A 26,056-nucleotide genomic window follows, 5' to 3' on the forward strand; every position below is an offset into this window, starting at 1 on the left:
TGAACAGAAGAAAATAATAATCAGAATGAATAATAGCATGAGAATTTCCTACTCCAGAGTAGAGTAGAGAATAGATATATTTTTCTAGAGTTTTTCAATGCTAATTTATAATTTCTAGTCTGTTTTTAGGTTTTGATGTAGTAGCCAAAAATTAGGACTTTATGAATCAAATTTTGACATTCTAATATATTTTGAATTATATGTGCTAAACACAATTTTTAATTAAATATGTCTATACATAACCTACTAAGCAAACTATGATAAATAATAAAACGTAACCTGGTCAGTCACTATTGGCTTAAGAAGACTTATAGTTAATTGAGAATAATAAATTTAATCACCTATGCACCCAGTATTATAGTAGATGGGAAGAATTCCATTTGGTCCCTTCTCCTGAAAGATGTTGATCAGATTTTCCAGTACATGTTACACTTCTTGCAATCAGGGAGTCAGCATTAATGGCTCTAAAGTTGTATTCATTTTCTTATTGTACTCCACAATGAGATCATTGATACATACAGTTGGGTTGCTATTATTAACATTAATACAAATCCTGAGGAGGAATAAGTCATTGGAAAAAAAAGTATATAAAATGTCATGTATATCTGTAAAATTATTTATTTATTATGGTAATACATTTCATTTCAAATCATTTAGACAGATATAAAAATCCTTTTACAGAGTTTTTAAGATATTACTCTTTCTAATGATGTAAGATGACATAAGATCAGATAATTTGAAACCCATTTCTTTTTTTAAAGACAAACAACATAACCATATAAATTATTTTACTTAATTAATTACTCACAAAAGAAGACTACAGTGCTAATTGTTAACAATATATTCCCCACCTTAAAACAAGGAACTGGTCATAATACAAGACTTGCTGAAAAAAAAACTGGTGAACTAGAATAGCAAAAACCTGATACATGGTGTTAAGTTAGAGCTTTTCTGAGGTTGAGAAACATTTTATTGGCTTTATCCCACAGGACTTTGGCACAAAACAATCAGATAAATAAATTCTCTTGCAATTATGTGTTGGGATAGAAATATTGCGGGACACATATTCATTATAGTTATAGGGGATTATCATAATGTTGTTCAATTTTCTACTATATGTCAAAAATAGGTTATATTATAAACACCAATAATGGAAATTTTGATATTCTTCCCAATAAGTATATGGAACGTATCTCCTGTTAATGTGGAATTTACTAAAACACCACCAAGTTTCATAAGGTCACTGTAGTATATATCATTTGGCCATTTCAACCGAAGATCTATTTCCTACAAAATGAAATGTGCATATTGGTAAATATCTTTGAAGTTACAAGATGGCTTATCCATTATTCACAGCTTACACCTCTTAAAAAGGAGGAAATCATATGCAAATTAATTGCTTCGTAAAAGTTTTTGAAGAAAACAAGGGCAATCAAAACACCCAGGCATTTTACCTGATATGCTTCCAAATATGCTTGACTACAATTTGATGCATTTTTTATTTTGCTATTTTATGGAGTCAAAATTCTATAGGTAAAACATACCCACTCTTCATTTAGTGACTACCCTGATAAGTGACTATTCACAAATACTATGGTAATAAAAAAAATCATTTTCTCACCAATGCACTATTTATGAACAAATTTTAAAGTGCCTGGCAACAAAAACAAAAACCTTTAGTGTGAAATTGATCAAGTTTTAGTCAGTTTCAGGCAGCATCACAGCCAGGTGGAGGATTCTAATCAAGGTCAAAAACACCAACTTGTGGTTTAAACAAACATTAGGTTGTGGAGAAGAACAGCTAAGGAAAAGATAATTTATTTAAGCAATCTCTCTACCCTTCAAGGGTAAAAGAAAGGGACAAAAATGGGTCAGATACAAGACAATATACAGGAATGAACCAACAGCATTTAGCAATCTTCACAGTCTCTGTCAATGTTCACTCAATGACCAAGTTGCTGGAAGGGATTGTGGTTGCAAAACAAGCAAGGGTATTAATAGTCTAAAAGTAAGAGACTACATAAATATATTTCTCTGTGTATCACATTTAACTACAGCTATTGCAAATTTAGAAATATGTAGTATAGCAAGACAGAAATTTGAGACACTCCTGTAAAGAAATGTCCTCAAATAGCACTCAATATAGTTTCAAAGATTATTTTCTCCCCCAAATGACCTTTTTACATTTTTTTGCAGAAAGATAGAAAAGCGGACAGGCAGGAAAAGATAGCTTGCTGTAAACATTTTTAATTCCAAGAATGTCTCTGGATTCCAAATGGATCTCTCCAATTTCCCTCAAGAAAATAGAAAGGGAGAAAGGAAGGACATTGAAGCCAATACTTTGTTCAAATGTACCCTGCCCAGAAAAAAAGAAGAATAAATGATGGTAGGGAACCTTGTTCAGAAAGGAGAATAAAGGGGAACAGATACCTCCCAGCAACTCATTTTGTAACCCTAATCCATGCAACCCTAGTCATAATGGATTTAATCATTTTGCTTGAGAAACAGCAGTGTGTTCTTAAAATTCCAAGTCATCCACCCACTCAAAAGAGTCAGGAAACTGCTGAAAGGTATTAATCTTTCTCTCTCTTCAAACAGACTTTTACATTAACCTTCTAAATCACAGAACACTATTATACTTGAAACTAAATCTGATGTCTGAAGGGAGGATATTCCATAGAATGGAGCCACTGCAGAAATAGCTCGTCTTCTGCTCTCCACCAGCCAACATTCTTTGCTGACAGGATCTGCAGCATGCCCATTCTGCTTAACCTAATTGGACTATATATATATAAAAGATGGTAATGTAAGTTTGCATCAACTAATCCAATAATAGCAATAGCATTTAGACTTATATACCGCTTCACAGTGCTTTACAGCAGTCTCTAAGCAGTTTACAGAGTCAGCATATTGCTCACAACAATCTGGGTCCACCTTGGAAGGATGGAAGGCTGAGTCACCTTGAGCCTGGTGAGATTCAACTGCAAACTGCTGGCAGCCGGTGATGCGCAGAAGTAGCCTGCAGTACGCACTCTAACCGCTGTGCCACCATAAAATAAGTTTGCCAATAATGAGATTGCTTACATTCAAAAGAATAGGGGAGTATTAAAGAAGATTGAAGTATAAGAGACACTAATAATCTGATTTTTCTCTGGAGAAATATGATAGCCTCTTTCTTTAGAACTCAGCATAACATTGTCAACATTAAACAAGTTATGTAAAAAAATCATTTTAAAATGGAACAAGTGGGCACTGAAGTTTCTTCAATAAACTTCTCAAGCATTCTCATATTTAGTTTTTTCTTCTTGTCAGTTTTATGACCAAAATAAAGTGTGCTCAAAGGTTCAATCAAACCACATATCCATTTTGATTATAGTAATTCTAGATAGCAAATTTGTTACAATGCATATTTAATAAATTAAATACATCCAGAAACTTACTGGAAGCTAAAGGCATTAACAGTGGTCTTAGATGAGTGAACACTGACACACCACTGAACATGTCACTACATTTTGTACCAATTGAAGGTTCCAAATGTTCTTTAAGGGAAGCCCATGTAGCGCAATCCAAGTGGGAAGTGACTTAGACAGAGCCCATGAGCGGGTGCAACTGGTGCACAAAATGAATCTATGCAAAGGACGACTTGGCTTTGGCTGTTACCTATTCTTCAAACTCTAAATCCAGGAGAGCTCTTAGATTATGCAACAACTTTGCGGGTATGTTAAGGTAATGAACAAATTTAAAAGGAAAAAAAGCACTGGATCCAGGGAACCAAAGATCTCAGAGCTATTGAACCTTACCAAGGCTGAGCTGCAACCTGTTTGTTCATATCTGGACCATCACACTTTCTAGGCACTAGGTAATAACCTCAAGAGGTTATTATATATATGTTAATAATTAATAGTGGTAAAGGGGTATATAGGGACATAGACCAAAAACACAGGTACCAGAGATCACAGTCCACAGACTCTGTCCATTTCCTTAGAGCGAACCAGGTGAACTCTTTCCAGATAATTGGGCAAGATGATTTCTCAGTCCCATCCAGAATTCTTGCTATAAATTGAGGCTTAGGAAATATCATATACTTCATTTCAAAGAACTATAATGAAAAAGAAACAAAAAATACAATACCTGATACCCAGGTATGGATCTAACAGCTTCCACAATTGCTAGAGACACCAAATGTTGAATAAATGGAATCCTTTGGCCCAATTTTGAACTCAAGGAATGATAACATGCAATGTGATAGAGCAGCTCCCACAGGACTCAACCAGGTATTTCCACCTCGTCCTTAAAAAAAAAGGAATCATAGATTAAATATTGTATACACACAAGTAACGTTTACCAAATGGAAAATATTTAATCAGAAGATTAAGAAAATCTGGTGAAGTAAGGAAGCAAAAACCAAACCAAAAGTTTTAAAAAGTAACCTGCAAAGATTACAAAGAAATCTGTCTAAGATTTATAAAAGTATTCAAAGGTTTACTATTTTGATCTATGGAAAGTTTATACTGGTGACTTTGTTTTACATTTAAGGCAAAAATAAAATGCTGAACTATATCTTCACACATGGATTAAAGGAGATCTCTGTATGTCCAGAAAAAAGTTTGTTGATATCATGAACAGTATTAATTCAAAACAGAGGGTTGTATATATCATCCTAAGGATTTCATTTACAATATAGGATTCCAAGTCATGGCTTGAAAACATCATTTAATGAAAATTAAAGTTTAGTAACTTGTTCTGATATTTTAGGAGTTAGCTAGAGAAAAGTCAAATGTTTGATACGTTACCAATTCTGTATGTAGTTTTTATCATAGTAGTTTTGCATACAAGGATGATTATGAAAAAATACAACTTAATTAAAGGTTGTAAAAAACCTATAACCACAAGCTTAAAGATTTTCTCTATTAATTTATGATGGTTTTATTCATCAGATCTGATTATTTTAACTGTAATCTCCCCATGAGTAGAAATTCAATTCCTACTGACAATGTGGGCATATCTTAATTACTCAATATTACAGCTGATGTTACAATATTACAGATGATTGTTTTGTTATTATACAAAAAGTGAGGATAGATTTCCATATAGACAGAATAATTACCCAATTGCATGGCCATAATTAGTATGAATGTGGTTACTATTACATAATACCTTTATGAATAGTATTGCCTAATACCATTTTTCCCCTTGAATTGCAGTTGTATCAACTTACCCTTTCCCTGAATTTGTTGAACTGAAATTGCTATAAGACCCATTTTCTGTGGCGTCTTGTACATCAATCTACAAAATACAATGTTAAAAAGTGAATTATTGTTTGTATGCTGTATGGATTTTTTAAAAAAGAAACACAGGTTTTTATAGTGCTTGAACTTTAGGTCAAAAGTATCACATAAAACATTCAAATGAAAATATGACAGACAAAATATCATTACGATATAGTACACATGTACCATACTTCCTCCATTTAATTTTGAACCATTCATTCTAATATGCATCACTGCTTTCTTTGAGTGACAACTGGCAATTTCAAACAAACAATTTCTACTTAAGAAATCTCATTGCTATACACTTGAACAGCAGCAATTTCAGAAAACCAGCAGGCTGCCATAAAGCAGGTGAAAAGAGACAGTCCCTTGAAAAATAATTATGGTTTAATTGTAGTGAATAAATCTACACCTTCTGAGAATACTAGAGAATACTGCTTAATTTTGGGCTTCTGCTCTCTATTTAGGAATAGCCCTCCAGCTTTCCTTTGACAGATAGGTAGAAGCTAATGTGAATTCAGGCCACAAAATGAATCAATGAATTCTAACGTGAATTCAGACACAAATGAATCAATATTAATTTAAGCAAATATGCTTATGAAAATATTCTTTTAAGTAATATGATAGTATCTGAGTAATACTAAGCTTTCATAATATACTTTAATCTTTAAACTGGAGAGAAAATAAAATTTATTTAATAGAAAAAAACTGTTGCTAGATATACCAGGGAGACTTAAATTATGAAAAACTGAAAACCCCATTTTCACACAAAAATGTATACAATTTAACGCAAGAGATGCATACAATAAACTATCTTTTTCCTTCTGTTCAGTTGTGTCTTATAATATTGGGCCTGCAGTTTTCTTGGCAAGATTGGCAAGATTGTTTGCCATTACCTCGTTCCTAAGGCTGAAAGAAAGTAACTGATCTAAGGTCACTCAGCTGACTTTGTTCCTAAGGCAGATGTTAGGTCCCTGTCAGAATACTGCCATTCTGAAGGGGAAGGAGGGGAGGCTTTGTGGGTTGAATGCTTTGCATGCTTCTGCTTTGGCTGTAACTGCTTGGGAATTAGGGAAGGGGAATGGACCATCTGGACAGAATCTCCCTCTCAGCCGGTTCCAGCCTCTTACCAAGGTGGCGGTGCCTGCGGAAGACCTATTATCATTACCCCACCTTGGAGTTCTAAAAATTCCTTTGCGGCATCCCTTTAGCCATCACTGGACATGGGGTATTGGGGTGAAGGTTGAACGAAAAAATTAGCCTAACATTTCGCGCACGAATTTCAGACTCCACCTGACTTCTCTGCAATCACTTTCTCTCAGTAAAAGGTCATTTTGAAATGCCCATTGTTTCAAGAATCATGCTTTCCTGAGAAGATAGCTGAGGCAGGACCTTACAACAGACTAGAACTCACCGTCTTTTTGTTGTCTTAACCATTACACCCAACTGGCACTCAATAATAAACTAGAATGGTACACAAATAATCTCTGAGTTTTAGAAAATTTAGAAAAAGGTGATGTTTTATAACTAACAGGTCTAAAGAGTGATGTTTTATATGTAACAGGTCTAAAGAGTGATGTTTTATGATAACAGACTAGATAAAAGACAGGTAAAGCATATAGCACATGCTCAAAATGATTTTGAATGTGTCTTCAGCATGCCTCTGTTTTTTACATAACTATAAAAGGACTGAATAACTGAGCTATAGAAGTAGTATTGCAATGTTTTCTTACGCCAGTGCAAATATTAATTGGAATAATTTTTCTAAGCAATTGCAAAATGTTCTGGTGTTAAACAGACTCTTGGCTATCCTGATATGCTTATTGAGATTATCTACCATCGACTATTATTTCCAAAACTAGTTTTTAACTGAATTGAGCAATTAAACAATTGAATTAAGCAATCATCTATTCTAGGTTTAACATGGTATTATGTCTGTGAAGGTATCAAAACAGTAATTCCTTACAGGAATCATATATATAAACTTTGACTGAATGTATTTATTAATTAAATATCTGATTTTCATCTCGTAGTAATGATATTTTAATTAAAATACTTAAATTGTATATACTGTATTGGATATTTCTAGTCTCTCTCTTTCCCTCTCCCTCTCTCCCTCTCTCTCTCAGGAAAATAAGCCACAAATAATATGTACCCAAATATTTCTTCTCTATGAATTTAAAAAGAACATAAATGCTCTTGGTTCAGTCCTTTCATTTTATAAAAAAGAAAAAAACACTCCCTCTCACACACATTAACATTTCCCCCTTAGTTGCTGGTTAAACCTCAAACTCCTTAAAATTAAATTTATTAAATCTCTGTTGAAAGAAAGTTTTTACCATAAAATTTAGTTTTCCTGTACAAATACCTATAGATAAATGGTAATTTTAGGAAAGTGGAAAGAGAATTTTTGCCCTCAAAGTAAATAATACTAGTGTGCCACAGTTCTAAATTCATTATGGGAAAAGCTTATTCCTATGAGGTTATTAACTTTTACAACCTAACCCCCCCTTCATATGATATGATAAAATACATTAATTTGTAAAGATACAAATAATTTCTCAGAAAAAATATTTACTGTTTTAATTCTATAATTGTCTACAAACAGGAGCAAAATAATGCTCAGCAACTAACATATATTTGTTCACTTAAATATTCAAAATTAAATCAGAAGTAGCTGAGAAAAAAATGCACTTACAATGATAACGAAGTAGAAAAAACATTCCTCTGAAAAATTTACAGTAGGAATTTGTTTTCCAAAACATGTATTATTCTTTGTGCATCATCCTAAAAAAAAAGTGTTACTTTAGCAACTTATTTTTAAAGTAAAAGAAACACTTGGGGGCTATTCTTGGGTATTTTCTGTTGGCAGTGCTGAAGGAAGGAACATGACCTTCTCAGCTCTGTGGCAGGTTAAGCAGCCTGATTGAACATTGGCACTAATTAAGAGCTCTTGTTGTTTGGCAGGACCACCAGAGTACCTTCAGCACTTGTTCATGACAGCAATACCTCTTTCAGAAATTAACACTTGATGAGCACAGACAGGGAGCCCAGCTGGTTCTCCTGAGTCCTTCAACTATATAAATGAAGTGTAATAGGAATACTGGTGGCTACCAAGGGAAGACAGACTATTCGTGACCTCTCTGTAAAAAAACAGTATAGTTTTACATTGACTTAATTTTCTTCATTGGGATTAGATAATGCAGGCTGGGGACTATAGAGATAGAACCAAACAAAAGAGGTAGGATTGAGTTATTCTATATCATTTTTTGCCAATAATATCCAGTATAAATGAGTTACAAACTTATAAAATTAGATAAAAATCTAATTTTACTGAAACATTTTATTACAATGTTTTCATGAAGAATCAATTCTGATTTTATTTAGTTTCTGAATCATAAATACTGTAGTTTTAAAGCAGTGACCTGAGCAATACAAGCAGTAGAATGAAATGGTTGCATAGTGAGTTAGACTAACAGGAGCAGGTAATAAATCATACTTTTGATGTTGGCCATGTTAGTCCCCTCTAACTGTAATTTATAAACATAAAAAAGACAATGATGAATACGTTCCACTTGATCTTTTTAAGGCAAAATTAAAAGCTGCTTTCACTTCTTTTTAAAAGCCTGCCATTTATTATATATGTGCCACATAATTATCTCATTTATTGTTTATTTACTCCCAGCAATAAATAGAAAAGGAACTTAAAAACCACAAAGACAATTATTCAAGGAAGGAATGTAGAGAAAAGACAAGACTTCTTCGTTATATTTTTGTGGGATTAGACTGATCTTCCCTACTAATGTGCTGGACTGAAGTGGGATTGGTGACTCTTCTTTGATTAATATATTTGGACAGAATAACCTGGCACTCTGAGGGCAATTGTCTTTAGAAGGCAAGGAGAGTGAAATATTTTCTTTGAAGCTGTTCTTTCTCTGATATTGTAAGAAGTCAAATGCTCTTCCTTTTTTCAGGATACCTTCCTGAGGGATAGGATATATAGTTTCCAATAACCCTTGGTCTTGGACAATTGTTGAGACCAGAAATATGCTGCCTTTTACTTCACTATCTGTAGACCCAGGAAAGTTTCCTTGTGAGCCAAATTTGTAGCGCTCTGAACAATGAGAAAGCAAAAAGATGATATTGCATAAGCAGAAGAGCTGAAAGCTGCATACTACTAAGACTGAATTTGCATTAGTAATTGGTACATTGTCAAGTATAAAAATAAAGTTCCGTGACTTTTTCCCAATGTTTATAAATCAGTGCTAAAAGAAAACCTTCTGGTTTCAATTAAATATTAATATTTAAATCTTTTCTTTTATAGAATAGAATAGAACAAATTCTTTATTGGCCAAGTGTGATTGGACACACAAGTCTTTGGTTGTATAAGCTCTCAGTGAACATAAAAGAAAAGATACATCATGATTCATCACGAATCATAAGGTACAATACTTAATGATAGTCATAGGGTACAAATAAGCAATCAAATCATACTAGGAAACAATCAATATAAATCGTAAGGATACAAGCAACAAAGTTATAGTCATACAGTCATAAGTGAGAGGAGATGGGTGATAGGAACAATGAGAAGATTTATAGTAATAGTAATGCAGACTTAGTAAATAGTTTGACAGTGTTGAGGGAATTATTTGTTTAGCAGAGTGATGGCGTTTGAGAAAAACTGTTATTGTGTCTAGTTGTAGTATATATAATTGAGTCCAATATTTTCTAGCTTTTCTGCATCTCTACCAAGCATAATAAATTTCCTCTCTTGTATAACATTTCTAATATAAATTTATAACTTTATACATTCTAGATAGTTTCTCTGATGACATATACAAACAATGCATCTTTCTATAGAAATTATCTTTAGAATTATAATGTAAATTTCAATCATTCATTCATATATTCTCCCTCTGTTCCATTTGTATACTGCTACCAATTTTAGCCCACTTTACCATACATTCTTTCGCTTGTTCTTCTGAGTCAAATTTCAATAGAAATTTATTTATTTTAGCAGTAACATTTCATCGTTTATTCACAGTTCTACTTCAGTCTTACCCTGTTCAAAACCAAAGTTCCTTTCTGTGAATCTGTCTAATAACTGTACGTAAGCAAACCATTGATAAGTGTATTCTTCTGCCATCATATCTCTTGCTTTTATTTTACATTAATGTCTTTTTATGGCCATGTAAACTCTTAATTTGAAGTAGTGTCAGGGAGAATTGATTTTATTTTACAATCTTCTTAGTAAAATTCTAATGTATCACACTAAGTTAGCTGTTTGTGTTTACTTATCATTTTTCTTTTTGGACACAACCTTATATCTATTACATATTCAGTATGGCAGCTCATAAAAACCCCAAATCCACAATCTCAGAAAATTAGAATATTACACGCAATCAATAAAACAAGGATTGTACATAGAACAATATCTGAAAAGTATAAGCCTGAGAGCATGTTATCAACCTGAGGTTGACCATCTATAGCAGTGATGGCCAACTTTTTTGTTGTTGGGTGCCGAAAATGTGAGAGAGCCTGGGTAGGGCGAAAACAGCTTCCCTGGCCATCTGGAGGACCTCTGGAAGCCGGAAACAGATCCGAACTTCTGTAGGTCTGTTGGACCCATTTTTCGCCCTCCCCAGGCGCCAGAGGCTTTCCTGGAGCCTGGGGAGGGCGGAAACAGCCTCCCCCAGTCCCCTGGAGGAAATATGAAGCTCATCTTGGAGGCGCATGTGTGTATGTGGGGAGAGCTTGGGGAGGGGTTTGTGCATGCATGTGCATGAGGGGCACACTTTGCATTATGGGTGCCAGCACGGGCGCACACTATTGTGTGAGCTCTCTCACATTTTCAGCACCCAACAACAAAAAAGTTGGCCATCACTGCTATAGATGGTCAACCTCAGGATGATAACATGCTCTCATACAGTGCAATTAACTATTTTTTTCTTTCTGATACAAATAGATAAGAATGGTATTTTCTTCAGTTTTACAAAGTCAAAATACTAGTTTTTTTATAGATTCAAGCCTTACTTATCACTTTTAAAGAATGACAGCCTTCATTTGATATCTTCTCAATTAAATTTCATGCCAATCATTCCAAACTTTTTTATAAGCACCAATATTATATTCCATTAATACTTATTTGCAATAAATAATTAAAAAGTGATTATGCATAATCAATATACTTTATGAAGTATTAAAATGGACATGCGATCAAAGGAAAAGTACTGCAATTTAATTCAGCATTTTGTTTTCAATAGTGACTAGTCTAACAGGTAAATACCTCCAGATACTTTATGAACAATAAACATTTCCATTATATGGTAGTTGGAAATAGGTATGAGACATGTGTGAAAATCCATGCTCAAGAATATGCTAGGTTATTGTTTTGTAAAAATAACTATGAATATATACACACAAAAAACAATGTATATTCACTAGCGAAGAAACACAAATAACTATCCATGTAAGTTCCTTGGATATGATTAATTTGTAAATTAAGTATTTAAAACATTGATTTATTTGTATCCCACCTTTATTATTTTTAGAAATAACTCAAGATGGCAAACATATCCAATTTATTTTCCTCCTCCAATTTGCTCAGTTTCCCTGAATAAACATTTATTTTTAAGCATACATACAAATAGAATGGATTAGTTCTATTGTTTTATTTTATTAAATTACTACACATTTGCAGCAATATTGTTATTCGTGACCTCCTCCCCATCATTGTTAACTGTTCTATATCTGAAAAGAATATTTAATGAATCAATATCCACTTGGAGCATATTGTGTACTTGTAGGAAATAACTATTTTCTGTATTAGCAACTATGTATCTAAATAATAGAAAAACCACAAAATTGAATTTTTGTGAACCTCTGCTTATATTGCCCCTGAAGAATTGTTTGGCTATTAAGACTTATGGTCCAAAAGAGTCTATTATCTTGCAGGCTTTCCAAATATAGCAATTTGCAAACTGCAATTGATTAATGAAGCTAAATTTAATTAGTTCAACTTTCTGTGGCTCACATCAAACAATGTTGTTTGATATATTCCGTGGGAGGAACAAGTCTTCTATAGCTGGATAAGTGCCATGATGAAAAAGAAGCTATATGTTGTTCTGAGAGCTGAAATGAGTTGTTTTAAATGGAGTTTTTTTCATTTTCTGAGACTGCTCTGACCTTTCTAAAATCAATCCGTTGTGGGTTAACATGTAAATCAGTGTTGAATTAATTTCAGAAAGTGAATATGAGATCAGCCTAGGTTTATGCAAATCATCTAACTCTTAAACACACGAATGCTTCTAGACGTTCAATGAAAAGCTGTCAATAAAAAAGGGAGGGGATGTTAGGAGGATTTGAATCATGGCACAATCTATTAGGCAAGTTAGAGCTTTGCCTATTTCTATGGCATTGTTAATGCATTCTCTAGAAGTTAATCCTATTTTTAAAGACCTTCCCTGAGGAGTACATAGGCCGTGCTGAATTAGTACTAAAATGCATTAAAATTCTGAACATTACAAAAGGCACACTATTGGATTCTGAAGTGCAAGGTTTTAGAGTATCGGTTTACTTATGTTTGATAGAAAAATATTGATGTGGAAACTGTAACAAAAAGAGTAGACAGGAACTTGAAATAAAAGTATATATACTAATAAATTGTATAATTCGCTGCAGTAAATAAAAGTTATTTAGGTATAATTATTTCTTGGAGTACAGTAGTTGGAATTGTTTCCTAGTTTACTGGACTGATATATTTGAAACTTTGAGTCAGTTTGCAAATGAAGCTGCAATATAAGCCTGATCAATGAATAAACAAACAAACAAACAGAAATTAGATTCAGTGTGTGTGTGTGTGTATAAAAGTTATTTTCAAAGTTAATTAAGAAATTAGACTACAATAAAATGTGTACATTATGAACATTGCACTGCTACCGCATTTTCAACCCCAAACCTACACATTTGCATAAAGCATGGTATTATTATTATTATTATACAATTGTATCACAGCGGCCAGTTGTTTCGCCGGATTTGGCATTGGTTACTAGTCGGACCCCACCCAGGGGCCTAGGACATGGTAACGTATTTTCGTAATATGGTTGCAGATCCAAGCAGTGCGGCTTTTTGCATTTCACTGATGGTGATTTTGTCAATTTTTAACTGTTTTAAATGTAATTCCAGTGCTTTTGGAATAGCACCCAGTGTGCCAATTACCACTGGAATTACCACTGCTGGTTTGTGCCATAGTCGTTGAATTTCGATTTTTAAGTCCTGGTATTTTGCGATTTTTTCATGTTCCTTCTCGGCGACCCTGCTATCACCTGGTATTGCGATGTCTATGATTGTGACCTTGTTTTTCTCAACCAGTGTGATGTCTGGTGTATTATGCGCCAGTATTTTATCCGTTTGTATACGGAAATCCCACAAGATCTTGACCATCTGATTTTCGGTGACTTTTCAGGCTGATGTTCCCACAGTTTGTTGCTGTTTTAATATTCTAATTTTTGCACAAATTCCAATGAATCATTTGTGCTATTGAATTGTGCCGCAATTTATAATCAGTCTGCGCAATTTTTTTACAGCAGCTGAGTATGTGATCAACAGTTTCATCAGCTTCTTTGCAAAGTCTGCATTTGGCATCATCAGAGGATTTTTCGATTTTGGCCTTAATGGCATTTGTGCGGATAGCTTGTTCTTGCGCAGCCAGGATTAGTGACTCTGTTTCTTTCTTTAATGTACCTGTTGTTAACCATAACCAAGTTTGTTCACTGTCCACTTTATCTTTTATTTTTTCCAGAAATTGGCCATGCAGTGCTTTGTTCTGCCAACTCTCCATTCTTGATTTTATCAACATCTTTTCTGTATCTTGTTTTGTCTGTTGGGCCTTCAGTGGTTTTTTGTTCTTTACTTCAATTAATAGATGTTCTTGATTTTCTTTGAAATAATCAGCCAGTGCATGTTTTTCTTCTTCAACTGTTTGCTTCACTTGTAATAATCCTCTGCCACCTGATTTTCGGGGCAGGTACAGTCTATCAGTATCACCACGTGGATGTAAACTGTAGTGCATTGTCATTAGTTTCCTGGTTTTTCGGTCCAAAATGTCCAATCAGCTTGTGTCCAGTTAACTATACCAGCTGTGTATCTTATAACTGGTATTGCCCAGGTATTTATGGCCTTGATTGTATTTCCACCATTCAATTTAGATTTCAAAATTTTCCTAACGCTGTTGGTGTACTCTCGCCTGACAATAGTTTTTACTTCTCCATGCTTGATGTTATCCAACTGCAGAATGCCTAAGTATTTGTAGGCTTCATTTTGTTGCATTTAATTAGTTGGCCATTGGGCATTTCAATTCCCTCACATGCAGTGTTTGCCCCTTTTTATGGATACAGTGGTGCATTTTTCCATGCCAAACTGCATTGAAATATCGGTGCTGAATTCTCGGACTGTGTTTGTCAATGATTGGATTTCTATTTCTGACTTTCCATAGAGTTTCAAATCATCCATATATAGTAAATGCAAAATTTTTTCAGCTTCTTTGGCTGTTTGGTAGCCTAATTTCATTTTTTAAAAGATGACTGATAGTGGGATCATTGCGATGATGAAGAGAAGAGGTGAAAGTGAATCACCCTGGAAAATTCCTCGCTTGATATTAACCATTCCGGAAGATGCTATAATTAAAAAGATCTATGAATGTGCAGAAATGGACAGAATGACGGGTTGGCTGAGGGACAAAGGAGAAACGGAACATTATCTTAGCTGGAACCTATGGTATATGTGGGCGACAAGGAGAACAGCAGGGACTTAAAATGGGGAAAGTTAACATGGGTACTGTAATAGATCCCTGAACTTTGCAATGAGAAGATGTGGCTTAGAGACCTAACAATGAGGAAGGAAAGAAAAAGTTGGGCTGTGAATGACTGTCACCGTGGGGGGGAGGGGGGGTTGTATGTTTAAAACGGTATTTGTATCTGTATGTTTTACGCTTAAAAAAAATGTATAACTAATGAATGCCGATACAAAAGGCTGTATATTTACTTTATGTATGATTTGTCTTTCTTATGCTGTTGTATTTTTCTTTCTGTTTTTTAAAGGTAATAATGTTTAATAAAAATTATATTTAAAAAAAAAAATTCCGTAGATCTCATTCCCTACTGCCAATTCAGTTCTCCATTGTTTCATCGTCTTTTCAGTAAAGGATGTAATATTTTTGCTAATGCCAGTTGTTTCTAAGCATTTTATGATCCAACTATGTGGCAGTGAGTCAATGCCTTTTTGTAATCAATCCAGACCATATTCAAGTTCGTTTTTCTGTTCTTACAATTTTCTAATATCATTTTATCAATTAGAAGCTGATCTTTTGTGCCCCTGCTCCTTCTTTTGTTGCCTTTTTGCTCTACTGGCAAGATGTTGTTTGTTTCCAAATAATCCATCATGTTATCTGCAATAATGCCTGTGAGTAATTTGAAGGTTGTTGGCAAGCATGTTATTGGTCTGTAGTTTTCAGGTGTTGTTCCTTTAGTTGCATCTTTCTGAATCAAGTATGTTTTTCCAGTTGTCAACCATTCATCAATTTGGCCCTTTTATAAAATTTCATTCAATTGCCTGGCCAATATTCCATGTAAACTGGTCAGATATTTGAGCCAGAAGCCATGTAATTGGTCCTTTCCAGGTGATGTCCAAATCTTTACCCTTTTTACTCAATTTTTGACCATCTCAGTTGTTATTTCTAATACTTGAATTTGTTTTTTGCCAATGCTTTTCTCAAAGTCATGTATTCACTTTGCTTCCTTATTGTAGTCCTTTGCATTTTCCCACAATTCTTTCCAGAATTCAACTGTGGCCTGCTTTTCTGGTTTTTCACTTTTGGTGTCACCATTCACATTAAGACTTTGATAAAAACGCCGTTGGTCTGATCGAAATTGCTGATTTTGTTTATATTGGATGATTCGTGCCTCATATCTTTCAATTTTTCTAGCTGTTGCTGTTATCTGCTGTTTTACAATCTCTACAGCTTCATTGATGTTTCTTGTATCCAATCTATATCTTCTGATTAGCTGATCTATGATTTTTTTAAAAAAGATATTTTTTAATTTCCATTTTCACAACATACAATCACATGTATACTATACATAGCCAGTATCATATAGTAACAAATAATGATGACATCTGTTCCTCTTGTCATCTTATTAGCTCTTCTGCTCTCCATACACCTCCCTCTTCTACCTCTCTCCTACTTCCTATCTTCCCTCCAACATCCCTTCCCTCTCTACTTCCCCTTCCCCTCTCCCCTCCCTACATTCCACTCCTCCCTATCCTCATCCTCCTCATCCTCCCCCCTCACCCTCTCTCCTATCCCTCTCTTCCCATCTTTCTTTCCACTCCTCCTTATCCTCTTCATCTTCCCTCCTCACTCTCTCCCCACCCCCTCTTCCCATCTCCCCTCTATTTCCCACTCTTCCTCTCATTGGTGTATTTCTGCTTCTGAGCAAACTCCAATCTATGTTGATAGTATTTATACTTCCATAACAGTATACTTAACATATCATAGTTATAAAGAAAAAATAAGAGAGAACAGTATACATGTGCAATCATATTACGTTAAAGTCTAACACACCTCGTAAAACCTCCTTCCTACCCTCCCCCCCAACCTCCCCGAGCCTTCCCTCCCCCGGCTTCCCAGAACCCATACATGGTGTAAATCTTTAACAAAAACAGTCTAAAATATATTGGAAAAAAGAGTAACAAAAACAAAACAAAACAAAAAAAAAATTTGATAACTTCTTTACATTGAGCTTAGCTCCTCCTTGCTAAACTAACTTCAAACAATTTATATCAGTCCTGGTGTTAATCATAAGCTATCTGGAATTTCTTAGTCTCGTGTTTATTTTGAGTATAATCAGTCCGTTTTTCCCCATCTCGTTTATCCATATTTATTTTGTATATAATCAATCCATTTTGCCCAGTCTCATTTATATCTCTCGTTTAATTGGTGCTTAAGATATGCAGGTATTTTAGCCATCTCGGCTAAATTTATGACTTTCAGTGACCTTTCTTGAATTATAGGCAAGTCTTCCTTCTTCCATTATTGCACCACCGACAATCTAACTAAAGTTATTAAGTGCAAAGTCAAATTAATCTCTACAGCTGTACATTCAGTCCATGAATGTATCATTAGTCATATCAAAAACAAAGTATTCTCCTAACAATTTTTACATTCATTAATATATTTCTCATGTCTAAATAAATTTTCATTCAGTCTCCCATCCCCTTCTTGATTACATCACCCATCCCAACTCCATCCCAACTGGGTTATGAACTGATGAAAATCTGGCACATATCTTTATCTTCATCACTCTAGGAAAAAAAATCATTGGTAATTAGTTGATTGTTTTTGTTTTTTTTAATTGTTGATCCATTCATCTGGTAATCACACGGTTTTGACTTTGTTCTTTGGCGCCTTGAACTTCTGAGGAAGAGAGATGATCCATCCTTGTTGCTAGTTGTGTAGTTTGCTGTCTATCTTGTTCTTCTCGTTCTCTTTCTCTGGATCCAGGTGGGGCAGGATGTCCAGCCTTCAAGATATTATGGTAAAAGTCCCAAGCTTCCCCTACTGATTTAAGACAGTATCTTTGCCCCTCAAAGATGAATGAAAGTCCAACTGGTACCTCCCATCTGAACTGTAGCTGACAATTTCTAAGCTCTTCAACTAAAAAACCAGTCTTTCCTGGATCTTAACATTTGAGGTGTAAGCTCTTTCAGAACAATCACTTCCTGGCCCCCAATTTGAAGTTTAGTTTTATAGGACTCTTGCAATATCATATTACTCATGTCTCTTGTAGTAAAGTAAACCACAATGTCCCTTGGGAGCTGCTTCTGTTTCGCCAGCCAGAAGTTAGGACGATAAACCTTATCAATTTGCCAATCATAATTTCCTCCTGGCCTTCCCAACAGATTATCAAAGGCTTCTGAGAGAGTCTGTTTCAAATCCTCCTGACTGTTTTCACACAAACCTCTTATTCTTAAAGCAAACTCCATTTGTCTATATTGTAGCATAATAATTTCTTTTTCAGCATTTCCAACTTTTTGTTGCATCACGTCTATTTTTGAGATCATATTAGTTTTGGCATCATTAAAATCTTCTGTCTTCAATTTCCGAGACATATTCTGTTAACAAATTAACAACCCCCACCATATCATCCCTGATCTTTCGAACCCGAGTCTCAAATTTATCAGACAGATCTTTATGCGCAACCAATATCTCTTCCTTAAAGTTTTCCTTAAGTTTTATTTCCATCGTAACTGCAAAGTTTTCAAATGCCTTGGCCAGCTCATTCTGAAAGAATTCTTTAGTCAGTAGCTCGCCTGTGGGGGGAGAAAATGGAGACTGTAGTTTCGTGCCAGGGACAGACGAACCTTTGCAGCCCAGGTGGGGGGTTCTGTTTAGAAGCCATTCCAGGTCTTAATCTTCTTCAACCAATTAATAAGTCTGTGCTAGTTTGTGCAGCTGTTACTGATTAATTTAGTATTAAATCACTCCTTCCCTTTGAGGTTTTAAACTCCATAGAAATTCACAAGCTCAAGCAGTGTTACGAAGCTGCTCGGCGTCATTTTGGATATCTCTTTAGAAAGCAAGATATCAGAAGGAATTCTTATAAAAACAAAAAACTGAAGCTAAGAAATGATACAAACAATTAAAAATCCACATGTATGGGGTCCGCTCGTCTTGAAATCAATAAATCAACTTTTGTTCTGAGGATTTGAGTCTTGCTTTGGAATTCCTGGCACGGAGACAATTCTGCCATCGGCTGGTCACCCCCCCCTCCCAGAAGCAATCTGCAAGGCTTTGGCTGGCACAATGCCCGGCAAAAAAAGCTCACCTAATCAAACTGTCAGATGACTGATAGATGGCTCATCTGACAGTTAAACGTGTCCAAGATTCTGGAGCCGAAATGACCAGCTCCCGTCAGCAAGAAATCTCAAACCGGAAGTCGATTTTGTTGTTTTTAAGCGGTTGCTCATGCATGTTCTTTAAGTTACTAGCATCTGCCCTTAATTTTTTGACTTTTTGTTCTAATCGGATTTTCCACTTTGGCTTTGATGCTTTTTCTGTTGTGTGACTAGGTTCTTTGATTTTAATGCCTAGTTCATTAGTGACTATTACAGCTGCACTGTACATTAACTGGTTCGTTTCCAAGATGGATCCCGATTCAATTGTTGAAAACACTGCATTAACCATTTTCATGATAGGGGCCAAAATTTTCTTAGGCACAGTTTTTAGGGATGGTAAATGTTGCCTTTCCTCATTAAGCAGAAAATGCTCCATGATCTTATCCTTCAATTCTTTTTGTTTTTGAGTTAGTTCATCATTTATTATTATTATTATTATTATTATTATTATTATTGTTGTTGTTGTTGTTGTACAATTGTATCACAGCGGCCAGTTGTTTCGCCGGATTTGGCATTGGTTACTAGTCGGGCCCCACCCAGGGGCCTAGGACGTCGTAACGTATTTTCTTAATATGCGTGCAGATCCAAGCAGTGCGGCTTTTTGCATTTGACTGATGGTGATTTTGTCAATTTTAACTGTTTTAAATGTAATTCCAGTGCTTTTGGAATAGCACCCAGTGTGCCAATTACCACTGGAATTACCACTGCTGGTTTGTGCCATAGTCGTTGAATTTCGATTTTTAAGTCCTGGTATCTTGCGATTTTTTTCATGTTCCTTCTCGGCGACCCTGCTATCCCCTGGTATTGCGATGTCTATGATTGTGACCTTGTTTTTCTCAACCAGTGTGATGTCTGGTGTATTATGCGCCAGTATTTTGTCGGTTTGTATACGGAAATCCCACAAGATCTTGACCATCTGATTTTCGGTGACTTTTTCAGGCTGATGTTCCCACCAGTTTGTTGCTGTTTTAATATTATAATTTTTGCACAGATTCCAATGGATCATTTGTGCTACTGAATTGTGCCGCAATTTATAATCAGTCTGCGTGATTTTTTTACAGCAGCTGAGTATGTGATCAACATTATTATTATTATTATTATTATTATTATTATTATTATTATTATTGTTATATTTCATGTGATTTACTGTTTCACAGTTATATTACACAAAAAAGGGCAAAAATATAAAAATGGGAAAATTATAATGGGAAATGAGGACTCAGATTGTTGTAATAAGGTGTCTTTGTAAACTGCTTAGAGCAGTGATGACTAACCTTTTTGTTGTTGGGTGCTGAAAATGTTGAGTGCACACGCACTATAGCGTGTGCACGTGCCGGCACCAATAATGCAAAGTGCACCCAACATGCGCATGCGTGCACAAACTCCTCCCCACGCTCTCTCCCCCACATGCTCGCCTCCGAGCTGAGGTTGGTGTTTCATCCGGGGGAAGCTGTTTTTGCCCTCCTCAGGTTCCGGAGGTTTTCCTGAAGCCTGGGGAGGGCGAAAACAGCCACCCCGGCCCTCTGGAAGGCTGAAAATCTGTGCGCCGGAGCTGATGGCTCACATGCCGGCAGATATGACTCCGCGTGCCACCAGTGGCATGTGTGCCATAGGTTCACCATCCCCAGCTTAGAGAGTGGTGTAAAACACTATGGAGTTCTATATGTCTAAGTGTTATTGCTATTAGTAGCTACAAAAATATTAGTAACAGCCATCTTGAGTTATTAAAATGTAATGTAGGCAGCATAACATTATAATAATAATATAATAAGAGTAAGAATCAATGAAGATTCTAATCCATGCCAGCAAATTGCGAGATTAATACTATATGATTGGAACAAGTCAATCTACATACCAATTAAAAACAATGTGATTTGCCTGAGATTTTAATTAGCTGGTTAAAACCAACTTTATATTTTCATAAATTGATTGTTGTAGAAAAAAATTATCATATGGAATAAAAATGAAAATAACTTGAAAAATGTTACTAAAATCAATTAAAAAAGGCTCTTCCTTATTGCTGAAGTGATTAAAACAGAAGCATATGACGGAGTAGCTGTATCTAAGGTGCCTGCCAAAAGCTGGGGAGAGTTTTCTACCAAAATCTCCACTCCAAATATTTCATATGAATGAACAGATGTATCATAGACAGACTTATGACTCATTGTTTGACTGTTGTAAAATGATTGTAAAATCAAGTCCAGTCATGTAGTGTCAACTTATGATCATAACAACCTATGACCCACATTCTGGGCTCCATTGTAGTTGTAAATCAAGGATTACCTTTACAATAATTAAATATGTTCTATTTACAGGTAATCCTTGACCTACAACCACAATAGAGCCTGGAATGTGGGTGTTATGGTCATAAGTTGATCCTACAGAACCGGACTTGATTTTTGAAATTTTTTCTTAAGTATAAATATACTTCTTAAGAAAAATTTTCATCACAACTTTAGTGTAATCCCAGAAAATGTGTATTTGGTTTAAGAAGTTGCTCATGGATGATGTAGACAGCATAAGGAGAGGCCCTGAAAAGACAGAAGAAAAAGCCTCTACGCAATAATCAGGTAAGTGGGGCCTGAGTCCTTTCTAAGAAACCAATCTAAGAAAAAGTTTCAGACAAACCCCCTCCTGGATTCAAATGAAGATAAAGTAAGAGAAAGGTAAAGAACATTCAGACTTACAAGATGCTGTCACTATAGCTGTTCCAATAAAAGTAGTTTTGATATTAGTTTTTTGATTTGGCCTACCTTATATGGCTGACAAGATGCTACATGCATGCCTAGGCCTGCTCTGAAGCACCTATTTTTTTGAAGTAGAAATGCTGTACAGTCATATTACATTTGCATAACTTCTTGAATGGAGCAGAGTTTGCACTTAATTTTCAATAAGAGAATATCAATAATTCAATGCCAAAGTAAGCCAATTAGAGAATGATGCTACATTCAGAGTGGCTAAGGAAAGGGTCACCATAACCTATAAGTTAAATGTTCTTGTACTGCCTTCCATGAACAGACAAGAAATGAAAAACTATGTGTTGATAAAGCTTTTTATGAAACTTTCCAGTTTCAGTATTTATGCAAAACTTCATCCTAAGCAGAGTTTTTAAAGTGAATTATTTTAGTGCACATTTTCCAACTTTACATTTACCCCTGGTTTTCCTGCAAAACATCGCTCTTCTCAATTGATATCACTTGATTTGATTTTGATGAAGTAAGTTGAACTGTGTTTGCAGAATCAGGTGTGCAGATTTTTCTTTTTCTTTGCCCACAGCCCTCCCTGCCCCTCTCCAAACAAAAAGCCAGTCCTGGCTGTCTAGATGCAAAGAATACTAGGGAACAGTGTATAATGGAGATGAATGAGCAAGTGAACCTTTAATCCTAAATTCTGTGAACAGAAATATAGTTTTACGATGATTTTGGATACAAGCCATGGAAGAATAACTGAATTAAATTTAGGAAGCCATACAAATTCTATAATCATAGTAGAGATCCATTTTTTTTTTCAAAAATGAAATGCAAATTGTCAAATTTCACTTAAAGCATAATATTTTTTGTCTTGAAATAAAACTCAGAGGGAAATATGTTTTTATCCATATTTTACAGTCTTACTCTTCTTATAATTATTTGTATTATTTCTTGATTAATAAAAACTAATTTAAATTTGTAATTGTTATGAGGACAAGCTATATAAAACCTGCATTCATTTATAAATGAAAAACTCTTATATTATTATTTTTTTAGTAATTCATCCATTTGCTACTATTCTTAGTGCAAATTCAATTGCCTACTCTGTTTATTTCTATAAATGCATTTAGTAGTTAGATCATAAATTAATTCACACACACACACACACACACCAATTTAAATCCCATATTAGCAAGGATTAAACCAATCAATGCTATATTTTTAAAAGGATCAAAAAGTAAAGTTTTAAAGTACATTACTGCTGACCTTCATCATAAAAAAGAAGTGATCAATAAAGAGCCTATCTGTAAATCTGATAAGAGTAAATCTCATTTGCAGCAGTAAGAATAAGCATAATTTACAAAAATATCTTATATCTTTAATTATTAAACAAGCTTAAGAAACAACCAATTTTTCTTTGAATGAATATCTATGTTCATTGCTGAAAGCGTACAAAATTATTCTATATTTGTGCATTTTTTATAAATTTCACCTTTATTTATATTAAAAAGTATATTGTCTGAGATGTCTTTTATAGTTAGAAAAAGTTTACAAATGTAGCAACTGCAATTTTACACAAATTTTGCACAATAACAGTATGAAAGCATAAATGATTCTATATATAATAATTCCAATCACGTGAGCACAAAATCTTATACTACCCAATAATCTGAAATATTGTTAGTATGTAGATCAAGTATGTCCAACTCTGAACAGGTAGCAATGTGGCCCCCACAAGCTTGCAAACTTTTAACATGTATTAATATAATTTAACTATATTATATATTTTATATATGGCCTCTTCACTTAGGTTCATGCAAGCCAAAATGTTGGATATATAGATTATGCTAAACTTAAAACTAAATAAAAGAAACTGGGTTGTGTGAATTAAGATACAAATACATATATGCATATGCATTTTGCATGAAATTAGACTAGTAAAGAGTGAAGTTGGTGGCCTAGAAACTGGGAAACTGTGAGTTTTAGCCTCACTTTAGGCATGAAAGCCAGCTGGTGACTTTGGGCCAATCACTCTCTCCATCTCCCCAACCCATCTTATGGGGTTGTTGTGAGGAAAACATGAAACAGAAGGAATATTATGTATGTTAGTTATCATGAGTTAGGTTAGGTAAGTAATTAAAGGTGGAATGGTGGAATTAAGGTCAAACAAATATGCAACTGACTGGCTAAGTATCATGTTTTCATTGATCAGTGAGTTTTTAATGGACAGTTATTAAACTCATAAAACTAAAAGTTTCTTCAGCAATAAGTAGGCAACAGGGTCTCTGGCTCTCAGAAATATTATTTTAGTAAAAAAAAAGAAAAAGAAAAATTGCATATTGGAACGATGCAAAGCACGAGTCTGTAGCAGCCTATTTGAAAGAATGCATTTGGGCCTCACAGAAATCTCATTACACATTTAAACAACATCCTGGAGGGCTGTTTTGCCTTTCAGTAAACTGATATTTTGAGATAAGCTACACTCAATATTGTAGTCTTTTTATGAAAAGGGCAATACAGTGGTTCTTAACCTGGGTATTCTGGAGTCATCTGGGCATATCTGGACACATTGAATCATTTTTTTGTTTTTGTAATGAATCCAGGATCTAGTTAAATAACCACTAATCTATACATACTCTCAAAAAGGAAAATCTACCACAATCCAAAAATGTTATATTTTAATTAAAAAATGCTCCAAAACAAAAGGCAGAATGTACTGTATTTTTTGAACTATAAGACACTGGAGGTTCATCTGAGGTTCCACTGGATTCAGATTAAAAATCTTCTAATCAAACACAGTGCTTTGACCAAACATATATTTCTCAATACCTGTGAAATGCAACCCATCTCATACAATACAATAGCAGAGTTGGAAGGGACCTTGGAAGTCTTCTAGTCCAACCCCCTGCCTAGGCAGGAAACCTTATACCATTTCAGACAAATGGCTATCCAACATCTTCTTAAAGACTTGTGTATGTTGGGGCATACACAACTTCTGGAGGCAAGCTGTTCCACTGATTAATTTTTCTAACTGTCATGAAATTTCTCCTCAGTTCTAAGTTGCTTCTCTTCTTGATTAGTTTCCACCCATTGCTTCTTGTTCTACACTCAGGTGCCTTGGAGAATAGTTTGACTCCCTCTTCTTTGTGGTAACCCCTGAGATATTGGAACACTGTTATCATGTCTCCTCTAATCCTTCTTTTCATTAAACTAGACATACCCAGTTCCTGCAACCATTCTTCATATGCTTTAATCTCCAGTCCCCTAATCATCTTTGTTGCTCCAGTCCCCTAATCATCTCTGCACTCTTTCTAGAATCTCCACATCTTTTCTACATCGTGGTGACCAAAACTGAACGCAGTATTCCAAGTGTGGCCTTACCAAGGCATTATAAAGTGATATTAACACTTCATGTGATCTTGATTCTATCCTTCTGTTTATGTAGCCTAGAACTGTGTTGGCTTTTTTGGCAGCTGCTGCACACTGCTGGCTCATATTTAAATGGTTGTCCACTAGGACTCCAAGATCCCTCTCACAGTTACTACTATTGAGCAAGGTACTACCTATACTGTACCCGTGCATTTAGTTTTTCTTGTCTAAATGTAGAACCTTACTCTTTTTACCATTGAATTTCATTTTATTAGATATTGCCCAATGTTCAAGTTTGTCGAGATCCTTCTGTATCTTAAGCCTATCTTCTGGAGTATTGGCTGTTCCTGCCAGCTTGGTGTCATCTGCAAATTTGATGAGTTCCCCATTTATTCCTTCATCCAAATCATTGATGAAGATGTTGAAGAGTACTGGACCTAAAACAGAGCTTGGGGTACTCCACTGCATACCTCCCTCCATGTAGATGCAGTTCCATTGAGGACTACACGTTGAGTGCGGTTGGTCAGCCAGTTACGAATCCATCTGATGGTGATGCTGTCTAACCCACATTTTTCTACTTTATCTAGTAGTAGGTTATGGTCTACCTTATCAAATGCCTTACTGAAATCCAAGTAAACTATATCAACGGCATTCTTCTGGTCCACTAATTTTGTCACTTTGTCAAAGAATGCAATAAGATTAGTCTAGCATGATCTGTTTTTGACAAACCCATGTTGGCTTTTGGGTATTAATTTGTCTACTTCTAGGTGTTTA

At 34.9% G+C, this 26,056-nt stretch overlaps 1 protein-coding gene across 2 annotated transcripts in view; it reads right to left on the bottom strand.

Moving 5' to 3' along the window:
- Nucleotides 1-1,265: 1,265 nt before the first annotated feature.
- Nucleotides 1,266-26,056, bottom strand: part of HLCS (holocarboxylase synthetase) — an 83,622-nt gene continuing 58,831 nt past the window's right edge. Inside the window, exons 7-9 of one of the 2 annotated variants that reach the window (XM_032219483.1) lie at nt 5,219-5,286; nt 4,132-4,290; nt 1,266-1,287 (exon numbers count right to left, since the gene is read on the bottom strand). In XM_032219483.1, coding sequence (XP_032075374.1) covers nt 4,151-4,290; nt 5,219-5,286 — 208 coding nt within the window. In that variant the 3' untranslated portion in view covers nt 1,266-1,287; nt 4,132-4,150. Of the gene's footprint in view, nt 1,288-4,131; nt 4,291-5,218; nt 5,287-7,968; nt 8,058-26,056 lie in introns of those variants that run through there. The other variant, XR_004255611.1, reaches the window with a different exon arrangement.

Source organism: Thamnophis elegans, chromosome 6 (genome assembly GCF_009769535.1).
Source record: "Thamnophis elegans isolate rThaEle1 chromosome 6, rThaEle1.pri, whole genome shotgun sequence".
Lineage (NCBI taxonomy): Eukaryota > Metazoa > Chordata > Lepidosauria > Squamata > Colubridae > Thamnophis > Thamnophis elegans.